The sequence below is a fragment of the Durio zibethinus genome, chromosome 12 (genome assembly GCF_047325235.1).
Source record: "Durio zibethinus cultivar Kanyao isolate XHJ-2024 chromosome 12, ASM4732523v1, whole genome shotgun sequence".
NCBI classification, from domain to species: domain Eukaryota; kingdom Viridiplantae; phylum Streptophyta; class Magnoliopsida; order Malvales; family Malvaceae; genus Durio; species Durio zibethinus.
The window spans coordinates 13,684,127-13,710,267 of NC_143173.1; the positions used below are offsets into that span (position 1 = coordinate 13,684,127).

At 30.8% G+C, this 26,141-nt stretch overlaps 1 protein-coding gene and 1 pseudogene across 2 annotated transcripts; one reads left to right on the plus strand and one right to left on the minus strand.

Annotated features, from left to right (window-relative positions):
- The first annotated feature begins 7,275 nt into the window (after positions 1-7,275).
- LOC149515734 (uncharacterized) lies at positions 7,276-11,329 on the plus strand. Its single transcript, XM_089740641.1, has 7 exons — positions 7,276-7,462; positions 7,573-7,633; positions 7,727-7,816; positions 8,996-9,063; positions 9,498-9,595; positions 9,695-9,779; positions 10,721-11,329. The coding sequence occupies exons 1-7, from the start codon at positions 7,406-7,408 to the stop codon at positions 10,739-10,741; spliced, it is 480 nt and encodes a 159-aa protein (XP_089596767.1). The 5' UTR covers positions 7,276-7,405; the 3' UTR covers positions 10,742-11,329.
- A 486-nt stretch (positions 11,330-11,815) lies between these two features.
- On the minus strand, positions 11,816-15,006 carry LOC149515735 (putative disease resistance protein At1g50180; annotated as a pseudogene). Its single transcript, XR_016326269.1, has 2 exons — positions 12,208-15,006; positions 11,816-12,078 (listed from the first exon to the last, which is right to left on the minus strand). The product of XR_016326269.1 is annotated as a putative disease resistance protein At1g50180 (transcript).
- Positions 15,007-26,141: the final 11,135 nt, after the last annotated feature.

Here is a 26,141-nt window from a genome sequence, read left to right on the forward strand (position 1 = left end):
AAAATAAAATTCAAAATAAAAATAAAATGGAAAAGGGAAAACCTGCAATCTGGTTAGGTTAAAGCACAGGTCAACATTCAAGTCATCAGGTCTGTATGCGAATCTTGACTATTCCAAAACGATGTCGTGCTGCAAAGGTATAAAAGCTATCTTTCAGTGTTTTTCCTCGGAACCCACCAAGCTTTTCTCTCTATACCTTCTATTTCATCTATCTTTTCTCTAGAAATGCTCACCAAAAACTTTAATTAGGGATCGAAATTCCATCAATTTTTGAAAAAGTTATCGAGAAATTCAATCGAAAAATTGGTGGCCTACCGATTTCTAGAAATTTGGCTAGATTCTAGAAATCTTGCCAAAATCTCGCCGAAATCTCATTGGAAACTTCAAACGGCCATCAAAAAATTCATTGAAAACTTCATGTTCTTCCCAAAAACCCAGAAAAATTCGAAAAAAAATTTAAAAAATCCAAAAAAATTCCTAAATCATTCTAAACCTTCCTTAAACCTCCTATAACTTTAAATTCACTTCCAGAAACCTAAAATCCTACTAGAACTCCAAATCAAATCTAAAATTTTAATTTTTGAATCCTATAAACCCTTACTGCCAAACTTTTCCCAAAATTCTCCCAATAATTTCTTCTATGTTTCTGTGTGTTCTTTCTATAGAAATTAGTTCAATTTATAGGCAGCTTTAATAATGATTTTAAGAAATGGATAGAATCAATCCCAAGCTTAAATTCTGAGATTGTATTTTGTCCAGACGAGATTTTAGGTCCACAATTTTAGCAATTATTGATTAAATTTGATCTTGTGTTTGACTTAGGGATTCTAATCCCAATTTCTTTGTGCATATGTGGATTGAAACAAAAAAAAAAGTAGCAAAAAAGGAAAAAAAACAAAAGAATAATAATAATAATAATAATAATAATAATAATAATAATAATAATAATAAACAAGCTATCCGCTTAGGCTTGGACCCAAATGGGCCTAACTAGGCCTAAACATTAATGGGCCCAATTAGGCCCAAACTTCAATGGGCCCAGGCCTCAATGGGTCTGAACATAAATGAGTGTCTACACTGATTTCAAAATTTGTAAAGGTTTTCAGATTCACAAGAATGAAAGATTATCAAGATTTCAAGTTTCGCAGAAGTTCTAGATTCGCAAAGTTTCAAGTTCGCAAGGACTTTCAGATTCGCAAAAATGAAAGATTCGCAAGATTCTAAATTTCGCAGAAGTTCTAGATTTGCAAAGGTTTCAAATTCACAAGGACTTTCAGATTTACAACAATAAAAGATTCGAAAGATTTTCAAGTTTTATAGAAAATTTAGATTCAGAAAGGTTTCACAACAAAATTGAAAGAGTCAAAAAGATAAAGTGACTAAGATTGAGTTGAGGTAAAAGATAAATGATCGATATCAAACCGTAAGTAAGAAAGATGATCTGAACATAGCCAAGATCAAAAATGAGTGACCGAGATTGAACCATGAGTCTAAAAGATAAAGCGAATAGGCTCAAGTTAAAGTAAAAAATGATTGACTGTGATCGAACCGTGAGTCTGAAAGATAAAAAGACCCAGACTGAGTCCAAGTCATAAATAAATGATCGATATTGAACTATAAGTCAAAAAGATAAAGCGACCAAAAATGAGTTAAGGTCAAAAATGAATAACCAGGATCAAATAGCAAGTCTAAAAGATAAAGTGACTGGGATGAGTGAAGGTCAAAAATGAATGATCGAGATTGAACCACAAGTCAGATGATCTAAACCAAGCTAAGATTGAAAATGAGTAACTAAGATCAAACCACAAGTCTGAAAGATTATTTAGATCGAGTCGAGATAAAAAAATGAGTGATGCATGTTTTATCTAGGATGCAAATACAATTATCAAGGATTTAAATAGAATGTATATAATGCAAATATTACTAAATCAATGCCATGAAATTTCAATTGTGGTAACAAGATTCTTAAGACTTTACCATTCTTTTTTAGCTTTTCAGTGTTAATAATCTCATAACAAATTCTGTCAACTAATCTATGTCATTCTTCTAATCTAGTCACAACTCACATGTTATGTTCATCAATCTATTACTGAATTCATCATTGGGTCACCTTATTTGCCCTTTTAAAATCATTTTCATAGGCTTCTTTCATTTCTTTCATCTTGGATTTCTTTCAAAAGAATGGAAAATTCTTTTATGAACAGTGTCATTCATTTATTTACCATCATTCTAAGTCATGATGAATATAGTACATTTCCTTGATTCATTCAAGGGATGTACACTTGATAAATAATAAGAAAAAAATATCTTTATTATAAAAAAGAAATATGATTAATAACAAATAAAAAATGAACAAAGGCAAAATACTATGACCATGTAAATGGGATATTAATATCCAGAATAATAATTGTTTAGACAAATTTGAATTTAAACTCAAAATCCTCTTTTAAAAGCACATTCCATCAATATCCTTAATCTTTGAGCCAATCATCATTCTCATTCTTGGGATCCTCACATCAAGTGTTTTTTTTTTTTTTTTTTTGGTTTTCATTTTTACTTAAATTGCTCTTTTTGGGTTTTCAATTTAAATATCCCTTTCTCTCTTTTTTTTTTTGTTTTTTGTTTATTTATTTATTTTTTGCACATCTCTTTCTCATATTTTCTTCTCATTTCTTTTTTTTTTTTAATCCATTAGTGACACTTTGATCAAAGTCCAAATAATCTAACCCTGAAAAGTTTGATTTAATAATAAATATATATGTATTTTTTTTTAAAGCCATTGTTGATAAAGACTCAACAAAATAAACCAAAAAAAAAAAAACCAAGGCAATAAAATCAGTAACAACACAATGTGAAATTAAGTTTTTTTTAATAATAATATTATTAATTGTATCTCTTTTTTTTCAATAATATTATTAATTTTATCTCAAGCTTTAAAAAAATTGTCAAATACATTAATAGAGGAGTTTTTAATATCACAATCATAGAGTGACATATACCTTTTAATTTATTTTAAAAAATAAAAAATTATTTTAAAAAATAAGATAAGCGTTATCATATTAATTCCATTTATAAAGTTAAAAAATTTTACTAATGATAAATTAAATAATTTCTTCAAATTTTATTTCGAACAATATTTAAAACGTATTTCTCTACATCAATAAAGTGTATTTAAAATTTTACTCTATGAAGTATTTGTCAAAAATATCAAACTTTAGATAAAAAAAATTACCAATTAGATTAACCTTTACATATAAATCTTTTTTTTTTAATATTTAGTCATGAACTTATATAATTAAGTCTCAGTTTTTTCCCTCTTTTTCGATTGTCTTTGGATTTGTTTTCAATTGCAGCACAAATTAAGCATAAATCTAAAGCTTCAATAACACAAAATAATATGGAATAAGTCTGGCCCTTGAATACCATAGTCAAATTGCCCTTTTTTTATTTTTTTTTCTCTCTCAATAGACAAATAATTTAGAAGAGTAAGCTAGAATGAAATATTTTTGTTTTGCTATGCAACCAACAAATATATAATCATTTAAAAGACTACAAAATTACTAGGAAATATTTGCAGCCTAGCCATAACCCTGTTGCATTTTCCATTAAACATGGTCACTGACCATAGAAAATTAAAGAAAAAGAAAGTATTTTAAAGTTGAATGGTAGTTAAGAGGCTTCCTAATATTTGATATTTCAATTCCGTAGGGAAGTTGCCTCGTCTTTTCTTGTTTTATTTGCATTGGACATGATTAACTGCAGACAATATATAGAAAAGTAAAGGAAAAAAAAACATTTTAATGTCGAATAGTTAACACGCAAACTAATAAAGCAAATTTCAACTAATTTACTGACAACAAATAGATGACCAAACGAGAATTAAATTTGGTTAGTCAAATGGATTGACAGGAAATTAATCGAAATTTGGAGGAAGCTGATAAGAAACATCTTTAGAGTTTAACGGAGGGATAAATTATGAGACTGAAAAAAAAAAATTAAAAGATTTCACCCAATTTATCTTTCTTTTAATTACCATTTTATTATTATTGGTCCCAAGCCGTGTTTTTTAGTAGCGAAGATAAACAATCAAAATAATTAACATTAAAATAATAATAAAAAATCTATGAATTTTACTTCTAAATTTTATTATACCCAAATAAAAATTTAACATTCACTTTGTATCTAAATAAACCCTTAAATTTTAATTTGTATTAAAATTACTTTACTTCTTCTTCGAGGATTTCAAAATGATCCGCCTGTGTCTGCACAATCTTAATTTCCAAGTATTATCTGAGAAACTATACTTTTCGTAAATTGATATTGTTCTATAATACCTTTTTTTTATTCCTCTTTATGAAAAGTTCTAAATTTATATTGTTTGTGGTGAGGCCTGGTGGCTTTTAACTTTGGACAGGAAAAAGCCAAAGGTGATTCTTCCTTCTTTATCCTACCTTCTTTGCTTAAGAATATGGAGATTCTTCCCTCATTGCCTTACTTTTTTTATTCTTTTTCTAGCTTTTTTGCATTCGATGCCTCCTTGCTGTGGTATAAGCATTTTTAGCTAAGCATTGCAATAATAAATTGTCAAAGAAGCAAGCTTGCTTCTTTGCTTGAAAAGTTAAGCGGGGGAACAGATTAATTTCTTACAGAATTGAAAAAGAATACCCTTCCATTTCCTTTTTCCATTTTTTTAGAATTTAACGAAGACAACATACTTGCAACAAGCAATATGTTTCCTGCTTTAGGCGAGACAAGCATATATAAGATCCCAACTCATTAAAAAAAAAAAAATAGCCAAAGAAATTGCTAACCCAATCTGTAAAAGTGTTCCAATGTGTAGTTTGCATATTGGATTAAGCACACACAGGAGAAAAAAGAATGTGGGCAAAATTGAAAATTTTGATCTGATATAATGTTTTTGTTGGATTTGTCTCAGCTTGTTACAAAAACAATACTTCATTTAGATCTGAAGTTAGGTGTTGAACTGCATTATCGAAAGTGTATACCTAAACCGACAATCCCAGAAGCTTGGAAGCCCATTAGCAGGCAGTTGGAAAGCATAGAGAGTTTGCCTCACTTGTTAAAGACAATGAACCAATGCTGTTGTCAATTGCAGAAACATAAATGTAGGTACAAGTATAAGCGTAGAAAGATTCAACCTCATTTCTTGATTAATCTAAAAAAAAAAAAAAAGTTCGCTGCCATAAGAAACAATTCATGGTAGGTATGCTTTACTCAATTTCATAACCACAAATAATGTTTCAAAGGAACAATAGTTACTTAATGGCTCGATTCATAAGAAACAACTCATGGTAGATTATCCACAAATAATGTGATTCCTTCATTGAAGTCATTAGGACGTTGAAAAAGCATTATATTCCTCCTATAATTAATTTGTTTAAAGCACTGGAACTGTAATCAGTCCCCTAGCACACCATTTTTCCATGAACTTCAAAAGCATTTATGACGCTTTCCATCACGTGGAAATTAAATTTTATGAATCTAAGAAAACTTATCTAAACATGCTTCTAACCAAAGTTATTAATATCATACTAGATAGCATTTCGATTTTTTAATAAAATATTATATATATCAGTATCAGTTATTTCAACATGTTATTTTGAAAATTTCAATTTAATGCAAATATATTTATAAACAAGCATGAAATTATATATTATAACACTATTAATAATCTATTAAAATAAATATGCAATATTTTCAAAAATCAAATAAATAAGTTTAAAAGTATAAGAAATAATATAATAAAATTTTCATGATATTTTAAAACATTTAATCTGATAATATGATATTTAAATAAATATTTTTTCATGTAAATATTAAGATAAAAACAAAGAGATAAAAAAATTAACCAAGGTTTTATACTTGTTAAACTTTATAAAGAGAGTATAATTACTTTTTTGAGAGAAATTGAAATACTTATAAACTTTGGTTTGAAAAAATAAAGTATAAAAAAATAAGTTAAAATAAAAAATAAAAAACTCAACTTTTAAAGATTATTTTATCAATTAATTTTATTATTATTAGGTTAAAAATAATTAAACAACAACAAATAAGTTAAAAATTATAACATATATTTTATATTTACGTACCAACCAAAACATATTATTCCACCAAAATTCATCAAAATTGATCGAAACTAATAAAAATAACCGTTATTATCCGATATCAAATCTGATACAAAAAATCATTTTTCGATATATTATATTTTAGTATAATTAGAGATACCGGTACAACCGATATTAAAATAAAATTAACAAATATACTTCTAACTCAAGCAATTACCATGACTAGCATGTGTTCTCATCAAGCGTAAAAGTCATGATAAAACCAATTAAATGATAGATACAATTAAAGCAAGCATTAAAGCCCATAGAATAACATGTAAGGGTTAAAAGAAAGTATTCATGTTTTAAAGCACTTGGATCCTTTTCATCCAATCTAATTTCATTTCTTGGAGAGCCACAATATACCTCAATCCTTCTCGAAACATTCTCAATTTTAAAAGACCATATGGCAAAAATCAAGACCAATAAACTAAATTAACAAATAATCATGAAAATTACCGCACATTAATTAATCACTATCTAATTGTAGCTGTTACATTGTCAACATTATTACATGATCAGATGTATATTTCATTAGATCATGGTAACAAGGAATTCAATTATATATTACTGATATGAACGTTAAAACACATCCTGAACCTATCGTCGACACTTTCTTAATTGTTTTCTTTGTGATATATTATTATAGTATTTTTGTTTTTTTAGTCTTTTTTCTTATTGAAATTTATTTGGATTTTGTATCGTTTCATTTTTTTTTGTTTTATATTTTATTTTATTTTTTATGCTAAAGTTTTTAATGACTTAAGCATTTACGAATATCTTAATTTTTAAATTTTTTTAAGGGTTTGGAGATATATGGGTTTCTAATATGATATTTTATATTCTTTATTTTATTTTGCATTTTTTATTTTCTTATATTTTCGAATATTTCTAAAATTGGATTAATTGGATCGGTTGAGGATTAATTGGATCGGTTGATTTTTCATTAAAAGCTGGTTTCCTGGCCCTTTACCATCAAACCATATTAAACGAAAAAAATCCACCAGGTTGGCCCATTATTAGCCCAAACCAAGTGAACCTTGCTGGAAAAACAAAAAGCAACCAACGCGTGAAACTCAGTTCTCCCAAACGCGCGTTCCAAGATAGAGAGAGAGCACCCAGAAGTGTACCATTCAGCAAGTGTTTCCTTCCCTCGTCATCTCTGTTGCTTCCAAATTACGTCAAAACGCACCGTTTTCTCCATTGAAAGAGAATTCCCCAGTTCTTTCTTTAAAAAAGCACTCTTTCTGTTAATTTCTCAGTTCGATCTCGTACTTTCAATGGAGGAATCATCGTGTTCAAATCTTGCTACAACTCATTTACGCGGCTCAGTTCCCGTAAGCTGCTTAATATTTTTTCCTTTATTTTTTTTTCAGTTAATTTATAGCATTTTATTTCATTTTTATTGAATCAAATCATCAAGATCGATGTTTTTCATGTGAATTAGTTTCAAATTTCATTCAAATCTCAGGCTGATGTTAATGAAGAAAAGAAGGCCTCGTATGAAGGTCCTATTCCTTTTATTTTCAGTATATGAAAAAGTTTGTTTGTTTGCAGTAATTTCGATTTTGTTTTTATATATTTATTTTGAAATTGTGCAGTTCCTGGAGCGAATATGCAAATTTTCCCGCCAAATAATGGCGGCGGAGGACGTGGCCGCGGGGGTTATCAAACTCTTGGAGCTCCAACCGGTATGTATTTTTTTTTCTTTTAATTTATTTTCTTGCCATAAAAGAAAAACTTAGTTAAATTTATCAGTCTTTCTTTTTCTTACTCTGTACTTTTATGATTAGAGAATAATTATTTTTGCTATTGATGTGATAAATTGAAAATTCTGCTATATTTGCGATGATTAATGGCTTAATGAGTTATTCTTAATTAAAAAAAAAGTCTTAAAGAATGGTTTAGTAAGGAAACTTTGTTCTTCCCAAATAGATAATAACTGAAGGAGAGAGAAACTTTCAAAATCATGACATCTAGTGTTAAGATATGGAGATTTGGTCATTGAACCGAGTGGTTTTACTTATTCGAAGTTACATCCGGTATAATCTTTTTATTATTATTATTATTATTTATTTCGAAATATTATTGATTCTAAATAAACATATTTGAATAATGAAAAAATATGATGGTACGAATAAATATATCAGAAAAACATGACTGTTTAAATGAATTTTATTTAAACAATAAAACATAACTATATAGAATATCATGACTTTTTGAATTAACTTGATTGGTGATTATTTATTTATTATAAATAGATCTTTCTGCCTGATCAATTTTATCACTTCTGATTTAGAGAGTTTTAAGATTTTGTTGTATTTTATAGGCATAATTATCTTTAAGATAGCTCCTATGACTCGAATACACATTATTTCTCGGGCCCTACTGTTATCTGCTACATTCAAATGGGTCTGAAGTTCATATCAAAATAGCACTAGTTGATGAGAGTTATTTCGGAAACAAAAAAAGTAAAGTCAAATTTTTTTGCTTATTTTCTCAATTCCAATAAAATTGAGAGGTAAACCTTATGATAAAGATAAAGAAAGTAAGGAGAATAAGGGGGTACATTGCTTCTATATACAGACAAATGTTACGTACTACATAGGCATTTGGCATGCTCTACAAACTATATGCAAAGAGGAGGGTGTTTTGGGCCTATACAAGGGACTTGGAGCAACACTTTTAGGTGTTTGACATGACATAGCAATTAGCTTTTCAGTATATGACAGCTTGAGGTCTTTCAGGGCGTCACAAAAGTGATTACTTCTCTTCATCAATAAACTGAGCCTTCTTGTGATGATTGTTTCATAGATCATCCTTTTCTAAGCACAACTCCTTTCTCTTTTTTATAATTAACTTTCTATCAGGCCCCATGATTCCACTGTCCTGGTCAGTCTATCTTGTGGCAGTCTTTCAGGGATTGTATCATCAACAGGTGAGTGATCTTTAGACAAGCGGTGTCGGAAAACTTAATTGCAATTTTCAAAAATTGCAATTTTCATTCTTCGTCAGCTTTTTATTTGGTTATTTATCATGTCAAGGAGAACTTTATTTTGATCTTGCAATTAAAGTACATTATAATTTTGCGTATCCGCTTTACTGTATTGTTCAATTTTTCCTGGATAGCTGTCTTTTTGGTAAATATAATGTCTATTTTCAGTTGTAGCAACAGAGATATGACTGTATCATGTTGCATAAATGTCACCCTTAATACTTCTGTAAACCATTGATTAAATGTTGGTGTAAGTTTGGCCAAAGCTTCAGCTACTTTTATCAATTGTTAATTAACAATGCACTTTTTGGCAGATATGTTTTGGTTGAAATACTTTTGTTTACTTCATCTGACAATGACATTATTTAACTATGCAGAGAAGCAGGCTGTGGTGCAGGCCCAAACTGGAGTTGTTTTTTGTCTGGCATTTGAGAACTTTAGCAAGGAAGTCAACAGGAAATTTACCATTTTATCTGTCATTCTCTACCACTATTTTTTTGTATGTAAAAATCATTCTTGGATTAACTTCTCTTTACAACATTTCTTCAACAACTTTTCTCCCCTGTGATTGCAGTTTGTTCGATCATAGGGTGGCTCTACTCTCTGGTGAACTAATACTGCTTCCTCAAGATATCACTGTGAGAGGTATCCTCCTTGAGGTATGCTTCTTAGTTAGGCTTCCTTGCCATTTATTAGTGGACCAGAGTCCTTGAGACCTTGCTGGATCAGTTTACCAGGAACTCTCCATCAATTTGTGTGAGATGTGGAATAAATTCAATAATTTTATTTTCTTTCCGTACACTGAAGATAGCTTAAGCCAGATGTTTTTACTAAAAAAATAGTGATTCATGGAAGCTAATTGGTGCTCGTCACTGAAATAGATGTCATACAAGTTATACATCCTGTAATTGCAGATGAAATTATGTACCTGGACTTCATTTAGGCCACATTTTTGTGCTGTAGAGTTTTTCTCTCGTCCCTTAGGGTTCCTTGGGGTAGTAACCGGGTTTGTAGCTTTATAGCATGGGTGATCTTGTTGGTCCTTTTTCAAGCCTTTGTCCTTGGACCTTTACTTGCTATAAATGGTCTGTGAGGGGTTGAACGCAATACCTATTTGGGCCAGTCAACCTGCATTAGTATTACCTAGATTGCCAATCTAATATAAGTTTTATTGACAATAGCACAATTTCGTCGCTTTCTCATTTTTATGATTGAGTGTGATATTACATGTTCCTTAATCATCCAAATTTTGTTTCTCATAAACTAAAAAGACTTATTAAATCAATGGCTCATTGAGTTTTGTTGAAGGCTTTTTTCAAAGTTAACTCACAAATTTGTGATAGCATGCTGTTTATCGATAGTTTGATTGTTTGTTTTAGCAGTTGAAACTACTTTTCATAGCATTTATCACAAAAATTTGAATTCTTTTTCAACTTGACTATTTCTGGACAATTATGTTGTTTAGTTGGTTTGTGTTTCTTTGTACAGATACTAATTCCTTTCTTTTTTTGCTTGGTGATATTTTCTTCTTTGAATTACCTTCTAATGCGTTGGATAAAGCAATGCATGGCTCTTTCATTTGTGTTTTGTATAAATGCAGCAATATTTCCTTTGGATCTGATTACGCGATGCAAGCAGTTGGAGGGGGCTGGTGGATGAGGCCAGATTTACACAACAGAGCTTTTCTGCACATTTAAGCAGATAATCCAGAGTGAAGGCATTCGAGGTTTGTATAGAGGGATATTGCCTGAATATTACAAAGTGGTGCCAGGTGTTGGTATTTGTTTCATGACCTATGAAACATTGAAGAAGCTTTTAGTAGATATTACCACAAAATTATAGTTCGTGATTGTATCTCTCCAGATATTTGATCTGCAACTGAAATGATGGGTTCGCTAATTTGGTTGTGTGATAGCACAGCACGATAGGGTGACTTATATTTTGATACCAACTGTGATCATCTTTGAATATCCCTTTCCAAGGTGCAAGCTTTTACGTAATTGCTGCTTAAATCACTGGCATGTATAGATGCATTTATAACTTCAAATTTTAATAGAAGTTCTTCTCTTACAGGAGACTTGATTCATTTTGAGTACTTGTCTTTTGTAATTTTATTGTCAGTGATTTTTGAATTGCTGTTGCTACTTGCACTCCGTACTCAGGATTGGTTCGCAAACTGTTCAGGATTACATCTGGGCTGGCCTTACTTTTTTTCATTTCTTTTAATTATTTATTGATGCACAAAATTGTAGTATAGTAGCATTCAATCTCATTGGACTGATTGTATTAACAAATTAAAATTGCATCAGTAAATGCTATATTTCATGTTTTCTTAACTTCAGCATTGAATTTGATGCTTACATTTTTACAAATCTCATTGCAAGCATGGTAAGTTTTTTGTTTCTGACATCCTTCATTATTTTGCTTGAAGAATTATGAACAAAATAAGTATGCAACTTGAATACAGCTTGGATTTTGTTACTATTGCCAGTTTCTCAACAATTTTCTTTTTGTTATCGAGCTCGAAAATTTTCAATCAATCAAGAATTACTTTTACCCTCCTATTCTAACTTATCAGTCTACAAACAGTGATGTTTATTAGTGAAGATAAACAGTCAAAGAAATTCAGTAAAACAAGAAAAAAGTCTTTAAAAGGAACTAAAATTTAGAAAATAAAACTAGAAGTAGCTTGCCATCAACACATGGATAATCTTCATACACTCCACATTTAAATTCAATAAACAACCAGTTCATTAAATCTCATAACAATTCATTTCCTAAAAGCACTTGATCATCAGAATCAACTATCAAGGAAAGAAGAAACAAATCACACTTTGATACAATCAAAAAGCAAACCGAAGTGATCCCAGCCTCTTCTTGCTCTTATTGGCACAATAGCTTTTCATGATCAAATAAAGCATCCAACTCCGCCTCGTATCAGTGCCTATCTTATTATACCTACACCAAGATGAAAATGGCGTAGTATATCATCATCTCTTATGGAAAGGAAATGATATATATGAATATTTATAGTCCCAAATAAAAAACAAAAGAAATTATTATTTTATAAAAAAACAAATAACTCACCTGCAAATTTAGAGTTTTCAGTCATTTGTGTAAAATTTTTGGATGGAGGGTACGTGGCTGACTTTAGAGAAATCCTCTCCTTCTCTCTCGTCTATCACTTGAATCCTTTCTACCAATGACCTCTTCATCCACTCTAATTTCATTTCTTGAAGAGCAGTAACATGCCTCAACCCTTCTGGAATCATCCTCAAATTACCTAAACGGACCAAAGATAAACTCCGGAGATGTGGCATTGCGCCTTCTTCAATCTCCCACTCTTCTGGTTCTGATAAAAAATCAATTTCAAGAGAATCAAGTTGAAGAAACCCATTGGAAGAGCAAATCAGTTTAGTCCCCCTGTATGAATTCCACCTTAAGCGGACAGTCCTCAAATGAGGCAGCTTTTCCAATACAGCCATTGGATCCTGCTTCACCTCAGATCCCGTCAAAGTTAACTTGGCAATGTTTGCTGGAACAAATTTCAAAACATGATGCCTCGATTGTGGATCTTCTTCTATCTTCCCTTCGATGAATAGTTTGGAGAGGTTATGATACTGAGAAAGGGTTCCAAGTCTGGAAATGATTGGCTAAAAGCATGGAACTTCATGTCCAATGATCGAAGGCGGGGTGATTCGACCAGTGCTTTTAGGATAGGCTCAACATCTTTGGATCTGCTAAAAGATATTCCTAAACTCTTAATATTAGCCAAGCAGAACGCTGCATTATTCTCAATTAAATTCTCAGCCCCAATGTACTTTATATGTCTCAATATTTTTTGAAATAAACCTTGGCCGCAACCACAAGTCAACTCTAGGAGAAGAATGTATTAAAATATGCCTTAAACGTTCCAACTCGAATAAAATATTAGGAAATATTGTTAATCCATAACTTTGGACGTGTAAAGTGTGTAAACTCTTGAACTTCTCAATAGATCGAGGCAAGATGATTTTGTTATCACATTTTAATCCTAAATATCTCAAATGGTATAGATTACCAATTTCATCACATGCCACTCGTTATCATTTCGTTCCACAATTTTTAAGACTCCTAAAAATTTGAAGTTTTTGCATTTTGAAATGTGCATTTTTATCAATTTCTCATCCTGAAAGAGCAACAGAGAACGTAATTTTGGATGTTCTCCCTTCAAACAAACATACGTTTTGCTAGGATGAATAACAATTCGTCGTAGCATAGATGCCGACGAGGTCACATAACAATCATAGTTTTCAATCAGTGATGGCTGAATAATTTCCAAGAAATTCTACTCTCGGGCTTTCTCCACGCACAAGTCCCTGAAGAGATCATGTATGTGACATGTTTTCACACCTATACCTGTACAGTCCCTCTTACCAACTTGAACCAAATATCTATTTATCAGCTCTTCCAGGAATTGTTCAGCAACATCTTCCATCAACATTCCTCCGCTTTCCATTGATGGTGAAATGAAACGTTCAGCAATCCATAATCGAATGAGTTCCTTCTTTGAGATCTCCCAATCTTCTGGATAATGGCCAAGATTTAAGAAGCATGGTTTTATAAAATAAGGCATATCATTGTAGCTTAAAACCAAAATTCCATTCACTGCACCATGCTGATGGTCTTGTTGTTGGACCTTGTTTAAGTGTGCATGCATGTTTCTTTGAACCATCTCCCACTGAGCGCGTGACTTTTTAGTTGCTAGCAAGCCTCCCAACGCAACAATTGCCAGAGGTAGCCCTCCACATTTTTTCACCATCTCTCTTCCTAGCATCTCAAATTCTCTTGAACGAGCATCAGACTCAGTTGTATTTCCAAGGAATGCTTTCCTATTAAAAAGCTTCCAACTTTCATCATCTGTAAGAAGTGGAAGCTCTATTGGTGACTTGCAAGGATCTGCAAGTAACGCCACTTCCTTGTTTCGTGCTGTGAATAAAATTTTGCTTCCTTTTTTCCCTCATGGAAAAGCAGGTTTAAGATAATCCTAGTCTTCACTTCTCCAGATGTCATCAAGGACTACCAAATATCGTTTTTCTCTCAAGACATCAAAAAGTCTTTTTATCAATTCATTCTCCCTCAGTTTATCAATATGCTCTCTTTCTTCTTTAGAAAGAGAAAGAACTTTTATGAGGACATCAAGCAAAACTTCTCTTGGCATACATTTTTGAGAAATAAAAGCCCAAGCAAAACAATTAAAATGTCGTCTCACATCAATGTGATTGTATACCTTTTTTGCAAGAGTGCTTTTACCTATGCCCCCATTCCTACTATGGAAACAACGACATGAAGTCTTTCTTCTTCTTCTTCTGTCATCAACTGAGCCAAAACTTTCCTTGTCATGCCCTCCAAGCCAACAACATTCATTTCCCCAACATGCGAATATGTTCTTCTTAACCGCTGCTGCTGCTGCATTCTGGAAATAGAGCTAGACTCCTCTCCTTCACCAGATATCTCATAAGCTGGAAGACTCTTGGAAATATCTTCAAGCTTAGTCTGGATTGCTTTGAACTGTACACCTATTTTGTGCAGATGAAAAAGCTTGGTGAAAATGGAGGTGAATCTCTTGGTGATTCCTTGAAAACCTCCTTGATGTACAACTTTAAGAATAAAGGTGTCAATAACATCTTCAGCATCGTAAGCAAGATCTGTAATTTTCGCCACTCGATTGCGGGGACGCTTGTCTTGTTCTTGCTTATGGTCAGCGTCTTTCAAGAAGCACTGCATCCGCTTTAGTTCATCCTTGAGGCGCTCCACTTTGTCACGACCTACACCCGGGTAAACTGTTTCATGAATGAGTAAATCCGAGATCCTTTCAACGGCTAAGGACACTATAGCCTCTGCCATTTCTCCTGCTGATCGAAAACAGAGTCCAAATTACTGTTCTTTCTCTAGGACTTCAAAAAGAATGACTGTATCTGGCACAATATTCTTAATTTCTATGTATTAGCTGGGTGTATTTCTCTTTTATCAAAAGTTGTGAACCCTTGCCTTTGTGGTGGGCCTGCTTACAATTTAACTTTGGGTACAGGAAAGCAAAAGGAGAATGAATCTCCGTTCTACACTTTCATTTCCACTTAACTTTGTCATACAAAATCAATTGAATACAGGAATGAAAAGTATATGTAATTATATCATCACTGCCTTTAGTCTTCTGACGTCGGTGGATTAACCCAAACCTGAAATTTTAATAGTTGCAAAGGCCAGTTATTGAAGACTCACAGCCAAAAAAGGGGGACAATTATTGAATATTGTTTACCTGTTACTTTGTTTTAAGAAAGTGCAATCGTCTGTTCATACTTGTAATTGGAGTTTTAATGAATTGATAATGTCAAGCAAAATTGATTGACCAATTTCACGTTACTCCTATATATCTTTTACAATTTGTGACTTCACATAAAAAAATAAAATTTATCTAAAACTATTAAATTTGAAGTTCAGTTCAATTTATTTATATAATTATAGTGACATTTAAGTAGATTTAGAGTTCAAATATTAATATTTATAATTTTTTTTATTCTCAAACTATAATTTTTTTTTTTAAAAAAAATGAAGTAAAAATATTTTATGTAACTAAAAATTACAAAGTGAAATTAGCATATTTCTTTTCTATAATACTTCTTTCAAAATAATTATTAAAATATCTTTTTTTATTTTAATTGATCAAAGTTACTATAATGTTAATATCCTTCTACTATTATTGGTTAAAATTATTATAATATTTTTCTTACCATATTAAAATTATTGATTTTTTTTCTAAAAAAAATTAAGTTGAATGGATAATAATATTAGTAGACTTTAATTCCATGGGTAATTAAGTTTGAATTTGATAATTGATCAATGTTGGTAATAGAGCAGTATTGTAATGGTAGATTAGATTATCATGTATGTTTTATTGGATTTTGATTTAATATAAATAATAATTTTAAAGTAATCTCCCATATTTAAAATAGAAACCAATATCTATCTCATTATGATTAAGTGATACAATTCAAGCATCCATTTTTTTTATTTTTTTAAAAGATTATATTTTCAAAAAGAATTAAAAAACAAAAAAATATTAACAAATATTTTTTTAATTATTAAATAAAAAATTATATAATTTGTATTTTATAAAAGTAAAAAAATTTGAAACCTAGGCATATCAAAATAATTCTTTTCGTATTTTTAGACTATTTTTAATATACAAAATTATGATAGAATATAATAAAATGATATTATAAATAAAATTGATTAAATAATATTATTATATCTTATATTTAATGTGTGTAAAATTTACAATAAAATAATTTATTTATTTATAAAAAAAAATTTTCAAATTTTTTTCAATTTAAATTATCCTTTCATCAAAAGTTGCGAACCTCTCTCTTTGCGATGGGCCTGATGCCTATTCAACTCTGGACGGGGAAGCAAAAGAAGATGCAATCCCTATTCTTTACTTTCATTTCCACTAAACTTTTCCTGCAAAATCAATTGAATGCAAGAAAAAAAGACATGTAATTATATCATCACCGTCTTTAGTCTTCTGCTGTAGGTGGATTAACCCGACCCTGAAAAGTTATTATTAGCAAAGGACAATTAATGAATATTTTTAGTATTTTACTCTGTTTTAAGAAGGTCCAATCATGCGATATTTGAATCAATTAGCATATTTAAAGATGATAAAATCATTTGTATTTGACTAATTTCGACTCACTCCAATAAGGGCTATTTCTTTTTCAAAGGAGAGTCTAAATTAATCTTCTTTCTGTAGCACCACAAAGTGATCTGCATGAATCTGCACAATATTTTTAATTTCTTTGTATTAGCTGGATGTATTTCTTTTCTATCAAAGGTTGTGAGCCTTTGGCATTTTGGTGGGCCTGCTTACCATTTAACTTTGGACAGGAAAGCAGAAGGAGAAAGAATCTCTGTTCTACACTATCATTTCCACTAAACTGTCATACAAAATCAATTGAATACAGGAACGAGAAGTCTATGTAATTATATCATCATCATTTATAATATTTTTTCTATTTTCAAATTAATTTTTTTAAAAAGTGACGTAAAAATATTTTATGTAACTGAAAATTACAAAGTAAAATTAAAATATTTGTTTTTCCAAATATTTAATTAATCATGAACTTACAAATACAGTTAGAGACAGAGATTTGAAGTACATTACACCTGCAACCAACTCCTCGCCTTTGAGTTGGTCTTTACAACTTTTGTCAAAATTCCAAGGAAAACTTGTCTTGCCAAGCATTAATTGTTGAGATACGAAAGCCCAAAGCTAAGTGAAAAGTTGAAGAATAGTTTGTGGGATAAAGCACGCACCAGAGAAAACAAATGTGGGCAAAATCGAAAATTTTGACCTACATGTAATGTTTAAGTAACCCATTTTCCTACACGAACAGACGCTATAAAAAATTAAATGAACTATCCTTATAAATTATTTCATTAACTACATAATAATTTGGTGAAAAGGAAAACAGAATACATGTAATTGTCTCATTCAAAATGAAATTCCAATGTTTTGTTGTCGAAAAAAATTTTTGAATTTAATTCTCAAAATAAAAAACAAGTATATTTAATAGAACTAAACAGCCGTACTTGTTTAACAAAGGCTCCACATTTTTGAAATAGTGCGGGAAATTCTTACTTCCTTTCCTTTAAAAATCAATCAAACATATATGGCCTACATTGAAGCTAACATGAATTTGTCATCTTTTGATTGTAAAACCGATCAACAGAAAATTACTGGAAATTTGGAGGAAATGGATATGAAACATCTTCAGGCTGAAAAAAAAAAAAGAACAGTGACGAATATTGATGTTTAATTTTAGGAGGGTTGAAATTATATTTTATAATAATAAATCTTTTTATTATTATTTTTTCTTTGGACAGATCCAGCCATCGATTCATCAGACATGGCATTGCCCCTTCATCTATTTGCCACTCTTTTAAATCCGATATTTTAATTTCAAGAGAATCAAGTTGGAGAAATCCATTGGGAGAGCAAGACATTTTTAGTCCTTGTAAATGATGAATTCCTTAAACAGAGCATCCTCAAATAAGGTAGCTTTTCGATCGGTATAATCCATAAAACATCCTTTTTCAAGAGATTCAACACCATTGGAAATCTGAAATTTTTACATTAGAAATGATCGGCTCACTATAGAAATGTAAAGAAAGGAAAGGTTAAATGATACACCAAGGCTGTACAAATTATTTGGTACAACTCAAATAAAATTTGAATTCGATTTGATTATTATCGAGTTAAATTCAAATAATTTGATTTATTGAGTGAGTCGAGTTTAAACATTTTAATATTTAATTTGAATAATTCACAAATTTAATTGAATTTTTATATTTTAATATATATTTTCATTATTTTCATTAAAAATTATTATTTTACTCATATATATCAATTTGAGCTTGAACACGAGTTCAAACACAAATATTTTAGCTTAAAATTGAGCATAAAAATTGAACTCATTTTTTATTCAATGAATGAATCTAATTGAATGTAGATATCAAATTTGTCTAGATCTCGGTTTAAATTTTTGGGCTTTATCGAATTCATAGGCCAAAGCCTGATTTCTTCTTTGGGCCCAAGCCCACTGTTGTTGTTTCATTTTTTTTATTATTCATTAGATATTAATATTAATTTATTAATTAAATATTAAAAAAACAAAAAAATAAAATAAACAATAAGCCAAAAAAAAAAAAAAAAAAGGGCAGGGGCTAATGCTTGGGTGCCGCACCCTATGGCAACCAGACCAACCACCCCTGCAACCACCCTTTACAGCCTACCTTAGCCATACTTCTAGCCATCCCTATAGCCATCAGACCAACCATCCTTACAGCCATTACCTACCTCCAATAGACCCCTCACCAGACACCTAATCCCTTTTAAGCCTAAAGCTCAAACACACTCAAGAGGGCTCTCCCACCAATCACCTTACCTAAGCCCTGTTCACTTACAACCCTCTCAGATACCCAAAAACCCCAGTCAGCCATTACTAGAGATCCCCAAGACCTTGGTACCTTCATACTCAGCACCTAGAAAAAAACCCAGCCTATATGAGATGAAGAACCCAGACACCCAACATCAGACCTCCCAACTTCCACCCAATTGAGCACCAGCTCAAGCCCTCTAACCTAACCACAGATCCCACTAAAGCCCCATTGTAAACCAAAAACTACCCCCTTAAAATATCTTCCATAGCCTCCAACAAAGACATTCACTCACCAGAAAAACTAGAAACACCCAGCCACAACAAAAAAGAAAACAAACAAAAAGATCCACAAAAAAAAGTCCTCTCGGTATGGAGAAACCTAGCACTAAGCTCTCTGCAAAAACAAAAAAAAATAATCAGTTTTAGTTGATAAAAAAAAAGAAAGAAGAAAGAAGACCTAAACTTTGAGCTGTTTTCGATGAAAATAAGGCCAAATCTAGGAAGAGGGTGTTGAAAAGAACTTTTGGAAGCTGTTTGGCACTTTTTGACCACCGATAGCGGTCGTCGACGGTGACATCAAATAATGGTCTGCACAGCGGCACGGCGTCGAACTCCGACAATGTTTCAGAGGATTTTTTTTAGGGTTGAGAACGTTTTTTTTAGAAAGGGGGTTTGAAATGAAGTAAAAAAAATGATTTTATATAGAAGATTAAAGCCTAAAATGATGCCATTTTAGACCCCAGGATCCACGCGTTGACCCACGACTCGACCCGAAATCCGCACATCCGACCTGACGATCCATTCTTCAGTCAACCTTGAATCGGTTCAACTGAACCGCTCATCGAACCATTGACTAAACTGCTCGAACTGTTGACTGAACATCCAAAATCATTGACTAAATAGTTAAACAGCCCGAACCGTTGATCGAACTGCCAAACCCTCTGAATTAATCAAACTGGTGTTGACCAGATCGTTGACTGATATGGTTTATGTATTATTTATTTATTTATTTATTATTTAGTATTTATATTATTTTGGTTTTATTATTGTTGTTTATGCATGTTAAATACCTCTAAATTTGTTAGAATAAATATTTTTTATTTTATAATAATAATTGATAATATCAACAATAATAAAAAAATAATTTCAAATTTTTGGTATATTTTTCTTTAATGATAATAATGTAAGTGTTAAATAGAAAATTATAAAATGATTATAAAATTAACTAGTAATAAGAAATTTTCTCTACATAGATGTTAAACAAAATATGATCGTATTTTAAATAATTATAATTCTGCCTAGATGTTGAGGAGTTATTATTGAAAAAAAACACTAAATAAATTAGTAATATAACAGATTTTCATAAAAAAAATTTTAAATAGTTTTTTTTTAAATCATACAAATCAAACTTGCTTTGAAAGTTTACCTAGATGTTGGAGATTTTTAGAGATATTCACATTTAAAAAAAAAAAACCCTAAACCTTTCTAACCCCTAAAATCAAAACTTTAAACCCTTAAAACCCTAAAATCAAAATCCTAAATCTTCAACCCCTAAAATTAAAACCCTAAATCCTCCAAACCTTAAAATTAAAACACTAAACATTCCAAACCCTAAAATTAAAACCTTAAATCCTCTAAACCCTAAAACTAAACCCTAAACACTCCAAACCCTAAAATCAAAACCTTAAATCCTCAAAACCCTAAAACTAAACCCTAAAATCGAAACTCCAAACCCTAAAATCGAAACTCCAAACCTCAAACTCTAAAATCAAAACCCTAAACTCCAAACCTTAAAATAAAAAAATCTTAAATTTCAAAATCCCAAACCTTAAAACCTAAAACCGTAAATTTTGGTACACAATTTCGAACCATCACTCACAAGTCACCAAACTTTGAAACTTCGACCTATACCCAGGTTCAATACCATTATGAAGCTTTAAGGATACGTGCAAAAATTTTAAAGTAAAGTAATTTGTTCTCGAATGTCGGCTAGATGATGAGGTATTTAAGAAACTTTATTCCATTGAGTTTTTCTGGCAAGTCCTTAATTCGCTCTAACAATGAATTGATAGCTAATGAATAAAAAGTATAATAATAAAACGGGATCTTACGTATAAATAGTCGCACCTAAAGCTCTGCCTAGATTTTGGATAGTCAAAGTGGTCTTATTATATTTAAGAATCCATTTTTAAATTGTATTTCACCATCATGTATAACATTTGTTGGCATACACACATTATTTTCTATTGTTTACACTTGCTTTACATATTTATACCTTTAATTTTTGTTCACTACCGAATGGTTCCATCATTTACTTTTTTGCACAAAATGTTTTTTTTAAAAAATAAAAATAAAAATACTTACTTTAAAACATGAAGTTTTTAAATAAAAAAAAATAACATTTCAAAGGAAATAATTTTTAGTTCTTTGCCTAGATGTTGGAAAGTCACCAACAATTATCTTCTATAAAAAGTCCTATTTTATTTTAAAAAATATTATGTTAAATCTTAAGCAAAAATAGTTATTTTAAATTTTACCTAGATGTTGGAGAATTTTAAGATAATTCTTTAACTTAAAGATTTCCTTAATATTTCTAAATAAAGAGTTTTAATAAAATTTATTTTTTTAAGAATAAAGGGAATTAACATTAAATTTCAAAACAAAATCATTTCATCCAACACCGAAAATAGTGCATGATTAATTGGTACTAATTTATGGGTGCTGTGGGGGTGCTAATCATTCTTCACACGTAATTGACTCCCGAATCAACTTGATTTTCATAGATCAAAAATTATCTTTTTGATAAACTTTGAACCCGCTTTTATAGTTTTATTAAAAAGATAAACTTTTGGGTGGTCAATCACACCCTAAAAAAGATTGGTGATGACTCCCCATTTTTCTCGATTTTAAAATTTTTTATGTCTGGAGATCTCAAAACCATAACAACAGCTTGGTGACTCCACTAGAAACCTTTAAGAGTCAGGCCAAAGTTTTAATTATGCACTATTAATAATTGTTGGATTTAACTGATTTTATTTGATATTTAATTTAATTCCCTTTATTTTAATTTTTCAAAATATATATACAAGTTAATAAATAAAATAAATTGCATGTTAGTTATTACTTTATTTTGATTTTGTGTTTATGATTTACTCATGTTATTTTGATTAATACATTACTTTGCACATACTTTGCATATTCACTCGCATGCATGAGCTCTAAACCCAAGCTTTTTTCTTTTTAAGAGGAAGTGAAGTAACTACGTTCTCGTAAAGTGATAACCTCTGCATTTGTTAGCAAAACGCTTTCATTCAAATTGAACCCATTTCATTAGTAGCTTATAATGGGTGAGGATTGGGGTAGTCTATAACGGATGATAATGTAAGGAATAGTCTGAAAACCTTTAGACGTATAAATTCTAACCTAGCATATCATGAGCCATAGGAAGCTTGTCTAGGATAGAGTCCAGTCGACCTTTTTATATGATAACCCAAATATGTGTTATTTCTTTTTTAAAAAAGAAATGGATAATAAAAAAACATTTTCTTGAAAAAAATAAAATTTCTCTTGACATGTAGTTCATTCATTCGGTAATTATTTAAAATTCACATTTTCGTAAAATATTTTAGAATAAAATGAATTTTTTTAGCATTATCTAACAAGAAAAAAATAAAAAAAATTAAAGGTTTATCTTAAATTCTTTGTTTATTGGCCAAATAAAATTAATTTTCAAGTCCTAGTTATTTTGTTTTTCCTTCTTAAAAAAATTTTTCGTATTTTATTTCATCTTTCACATTTCTTATATCATAATAAATAATACATATATCACATCTCATTCGCATCATAATCGGATAATATGAGCATTCCATCCCATCCATATCAATGGATAGTACATGCATCTTATGTTATGCACATGTTGATAAATGATACATGCTTTCCATACCATCTTAATAGGTAGTGTGCACACTTTATTTCATTACATATTTAAAGGTAGTGTCAGTTTCACTAGGTCAGCATAATACAACCATTGTATTTCATGTAAAATAATAAAGTGCACTTAATAGGTTCATGCATTCCATACAAGTATGTTGCATTAGTCATAGGTATACATCTCATCATTCATGTAAGTATGTCATTGCATTTCATGCATATGGATTCATGAATAGTAGGGTCTTATAGAACATACATTATATTTCATATCCCACCATCCCTACAACATAACATTACATTCCTTGCATACACATTCATGGTTGACAAAAAATTTTATTTGGATCTTTGTACATATAAAAATCCATTGTCATAGGCATATATGCATTTCATGACATTTTTTAGTCATCATATTCTTGTATTCATAAACATACTTTGTGTGTCATGTAAGTTAGAAATTGTTTTTGTGGCATTCATTCAATGAGGGTAGTAATCTAAATTTTTTTATCTAAGTCCAGAATAAAATGTCTATCTTGGTAGGAATTAGAGTGACAAAAATGGAAGATCAATAAGAAACAAGGATTAATGCTTTGGAGTTGAATCAAGAGAAATTTTGACTCGAGCTTCAGAAGATGAAATAATAGATTACTCAATTAATAGAAATGGTTAGAAGTAGCGGTATGGTTGAATTTATTGCTCCTCAAGGATCATTGTCACTTTCATCAAGTTAAGATCAATAAGCCCCTGTTAGTTTCAACACTTTTCCAGAGCATACTAAGGCATTGAGTGATTTGAATAATGACCAAGATTTGGGTGAACTCAATAGAAGAATGGGTGAACTAGCCACACAAATAATTGAGCTCAAAAGTTTGATTTCTAAAAAGGAGTCACCCGACTTTAAACAACCATCACCAACTATCTTGAGTCCAAACCCGCACCTAAATCTTTTTTATGACTATTTTCAACCTCCTTTCCAAGCACCTAGGATTAGGCTCCTAAATTTCATGCAACCTCTAAGAATTTCACACTTGAATTCACGTCCATTTCCTATATTTCACAATCGCTTGTTCAGCATGCTATCCCATCACCATTTTTTCAGCCCAATTTTTGACCTAAAATTTCTCAATTCATTTTAAGACCAACTGCACTCCCATTTTTTTAGCAAAGCAAACCAACCATAAAACAGAAAAACTCTGACAACACTAAAGGAAAAATTTTTATTGATCCAATACTCATGTCCTACATAGAATTATACCCATTACTCCTAGAAAACTACTCATTGCCCATATCCTTGCTGAACCTCGCAAACCATTTTTTTTCAAATGGTATAACCCTAATGCCCAATGTGAATACTATCTTGGTGTGGCGAGCCATTTTCTGAAAGACTGTACGACTTTAAAACATAAGGTGTAGGGACTAATGAAAGTCAGATATCTAGGTTTTGACACCAAAATGAAGCCAGTTGTTCACAATAACCTTTCGTTGATCCATGCCGAGGTAGTGGGTAGTGTTGTAAGCAACAGTAAGGTTGCCCAAGTTAATGAATAAAAAGTATAAGCTTTTAAAGCAATGGGTTGTCTTCTCCAGCAATCATAGTCAACTGTTTTTGGATTTCTTAGGCAAAACAAAGGGGAGTGAGAGCAGGTCTAGCACTTTTTGTCCTTAACCCTAGAATGGTTTATAATGTGTAAACTTGATACTTTTGGAATAAATGATAACTTCTTTTGACTTGAATTTTCTATAAATTGATGCCTCTATTCACTTTTAATAATTGTATGCCTAAAGAAGCTTATGAAAAAAAGTGATGGTTGTAAATATGTTTTTACCAAACTTTTGTGGAAGAAATGTCTGCAAGAGGGAATTTGAGCTTATCCTTAATAATAATAAAATTTGACTCGCACATCATGCATCATCAATTTGAATTCATTATTTTTCATGCTAGCTAAAGATAAAAAATGATGATTGTGAATATGCTTTTGTTAAACCTTCAAAACCAAAAGATTTTTAATAATAAAATTCATGTCATACATTTCTGACTTTTGATAATTAATAAAAAATTCAAGGATAGTTATCATAGGAAATGAGATCAGTTAAGTCTGTGTGCTTATAGCACTCAAATCAATACCAAAATCATGGAAAATAAATATGCAAGTTGGATGGATAGAGAAAAAATGGCCCAAGGAAAAATCAAAAAAATAGTCATGGAAATGCAACAGAACATGAACAAATAGTTGGCAAATTAAAACAGATGTTAGTAGAGTTGACAAAAGGAAAAGGAATTGTTTAAACACAAAGGGCAAGGGAGGAAACAGCTGGTGAAGCACCATTGTACCCACTTGGGTTCACATATGTTTAAGACCCTTATATGCCACAAACACATCCAACAACTTATCAATCTTATACTGACCCTTCTGCCAAGTTGCCATCTATTCAGACAAATATCAATCTTGAACCTACTCCTTACGACTCCATTGCTATGCCTAATGTGGATGATCTTAAAAAATTGAAGAAATTGAAAAAGGTGTTAGAAGATATGGTGATGATAGTGATGATGGATAAATATGATATGTTAGAAGAGAGACTGAAGGTAATTGAAGACCATGATATATATGAGAGTGTTGATGCTAATGAGCTTACTCTTGTACCTGATCTTATTATTCCATCAAAGTTTAAAGCTCTAGACTTCAAGAAGTATGATAGAACAAAATACCTTTAACACACGTCACTATATACTATCAAAAGATGATAGGCCACACTCATGATGATAAGTTATTGATCCATTATTTTCAAGATAGTCTCACTGGATCTATAACAAGATGGTATGCCCAACTCGATCAAAATAAGATTTGCTCTTATAATGATTTGGCTAGGGCCTTTCTAGCATAATACAAACCTGTTGAAGATATGGCACCGGATAGGTTATCCCTATAGAACATAAAGAAAAGGTCAACTGAAACTTTCAAAGAATATACACACAGATAGAGAGACATGGTAGCCTAAGCACAACCACCCTTATTAGAGAAAGAAATACTATTTTGTTTGTCAATTCCTTGAACACTCTCTATTACAAAAAAATTATTAGGAATGTCTCCAAAAACTTTTCTGACATGATGA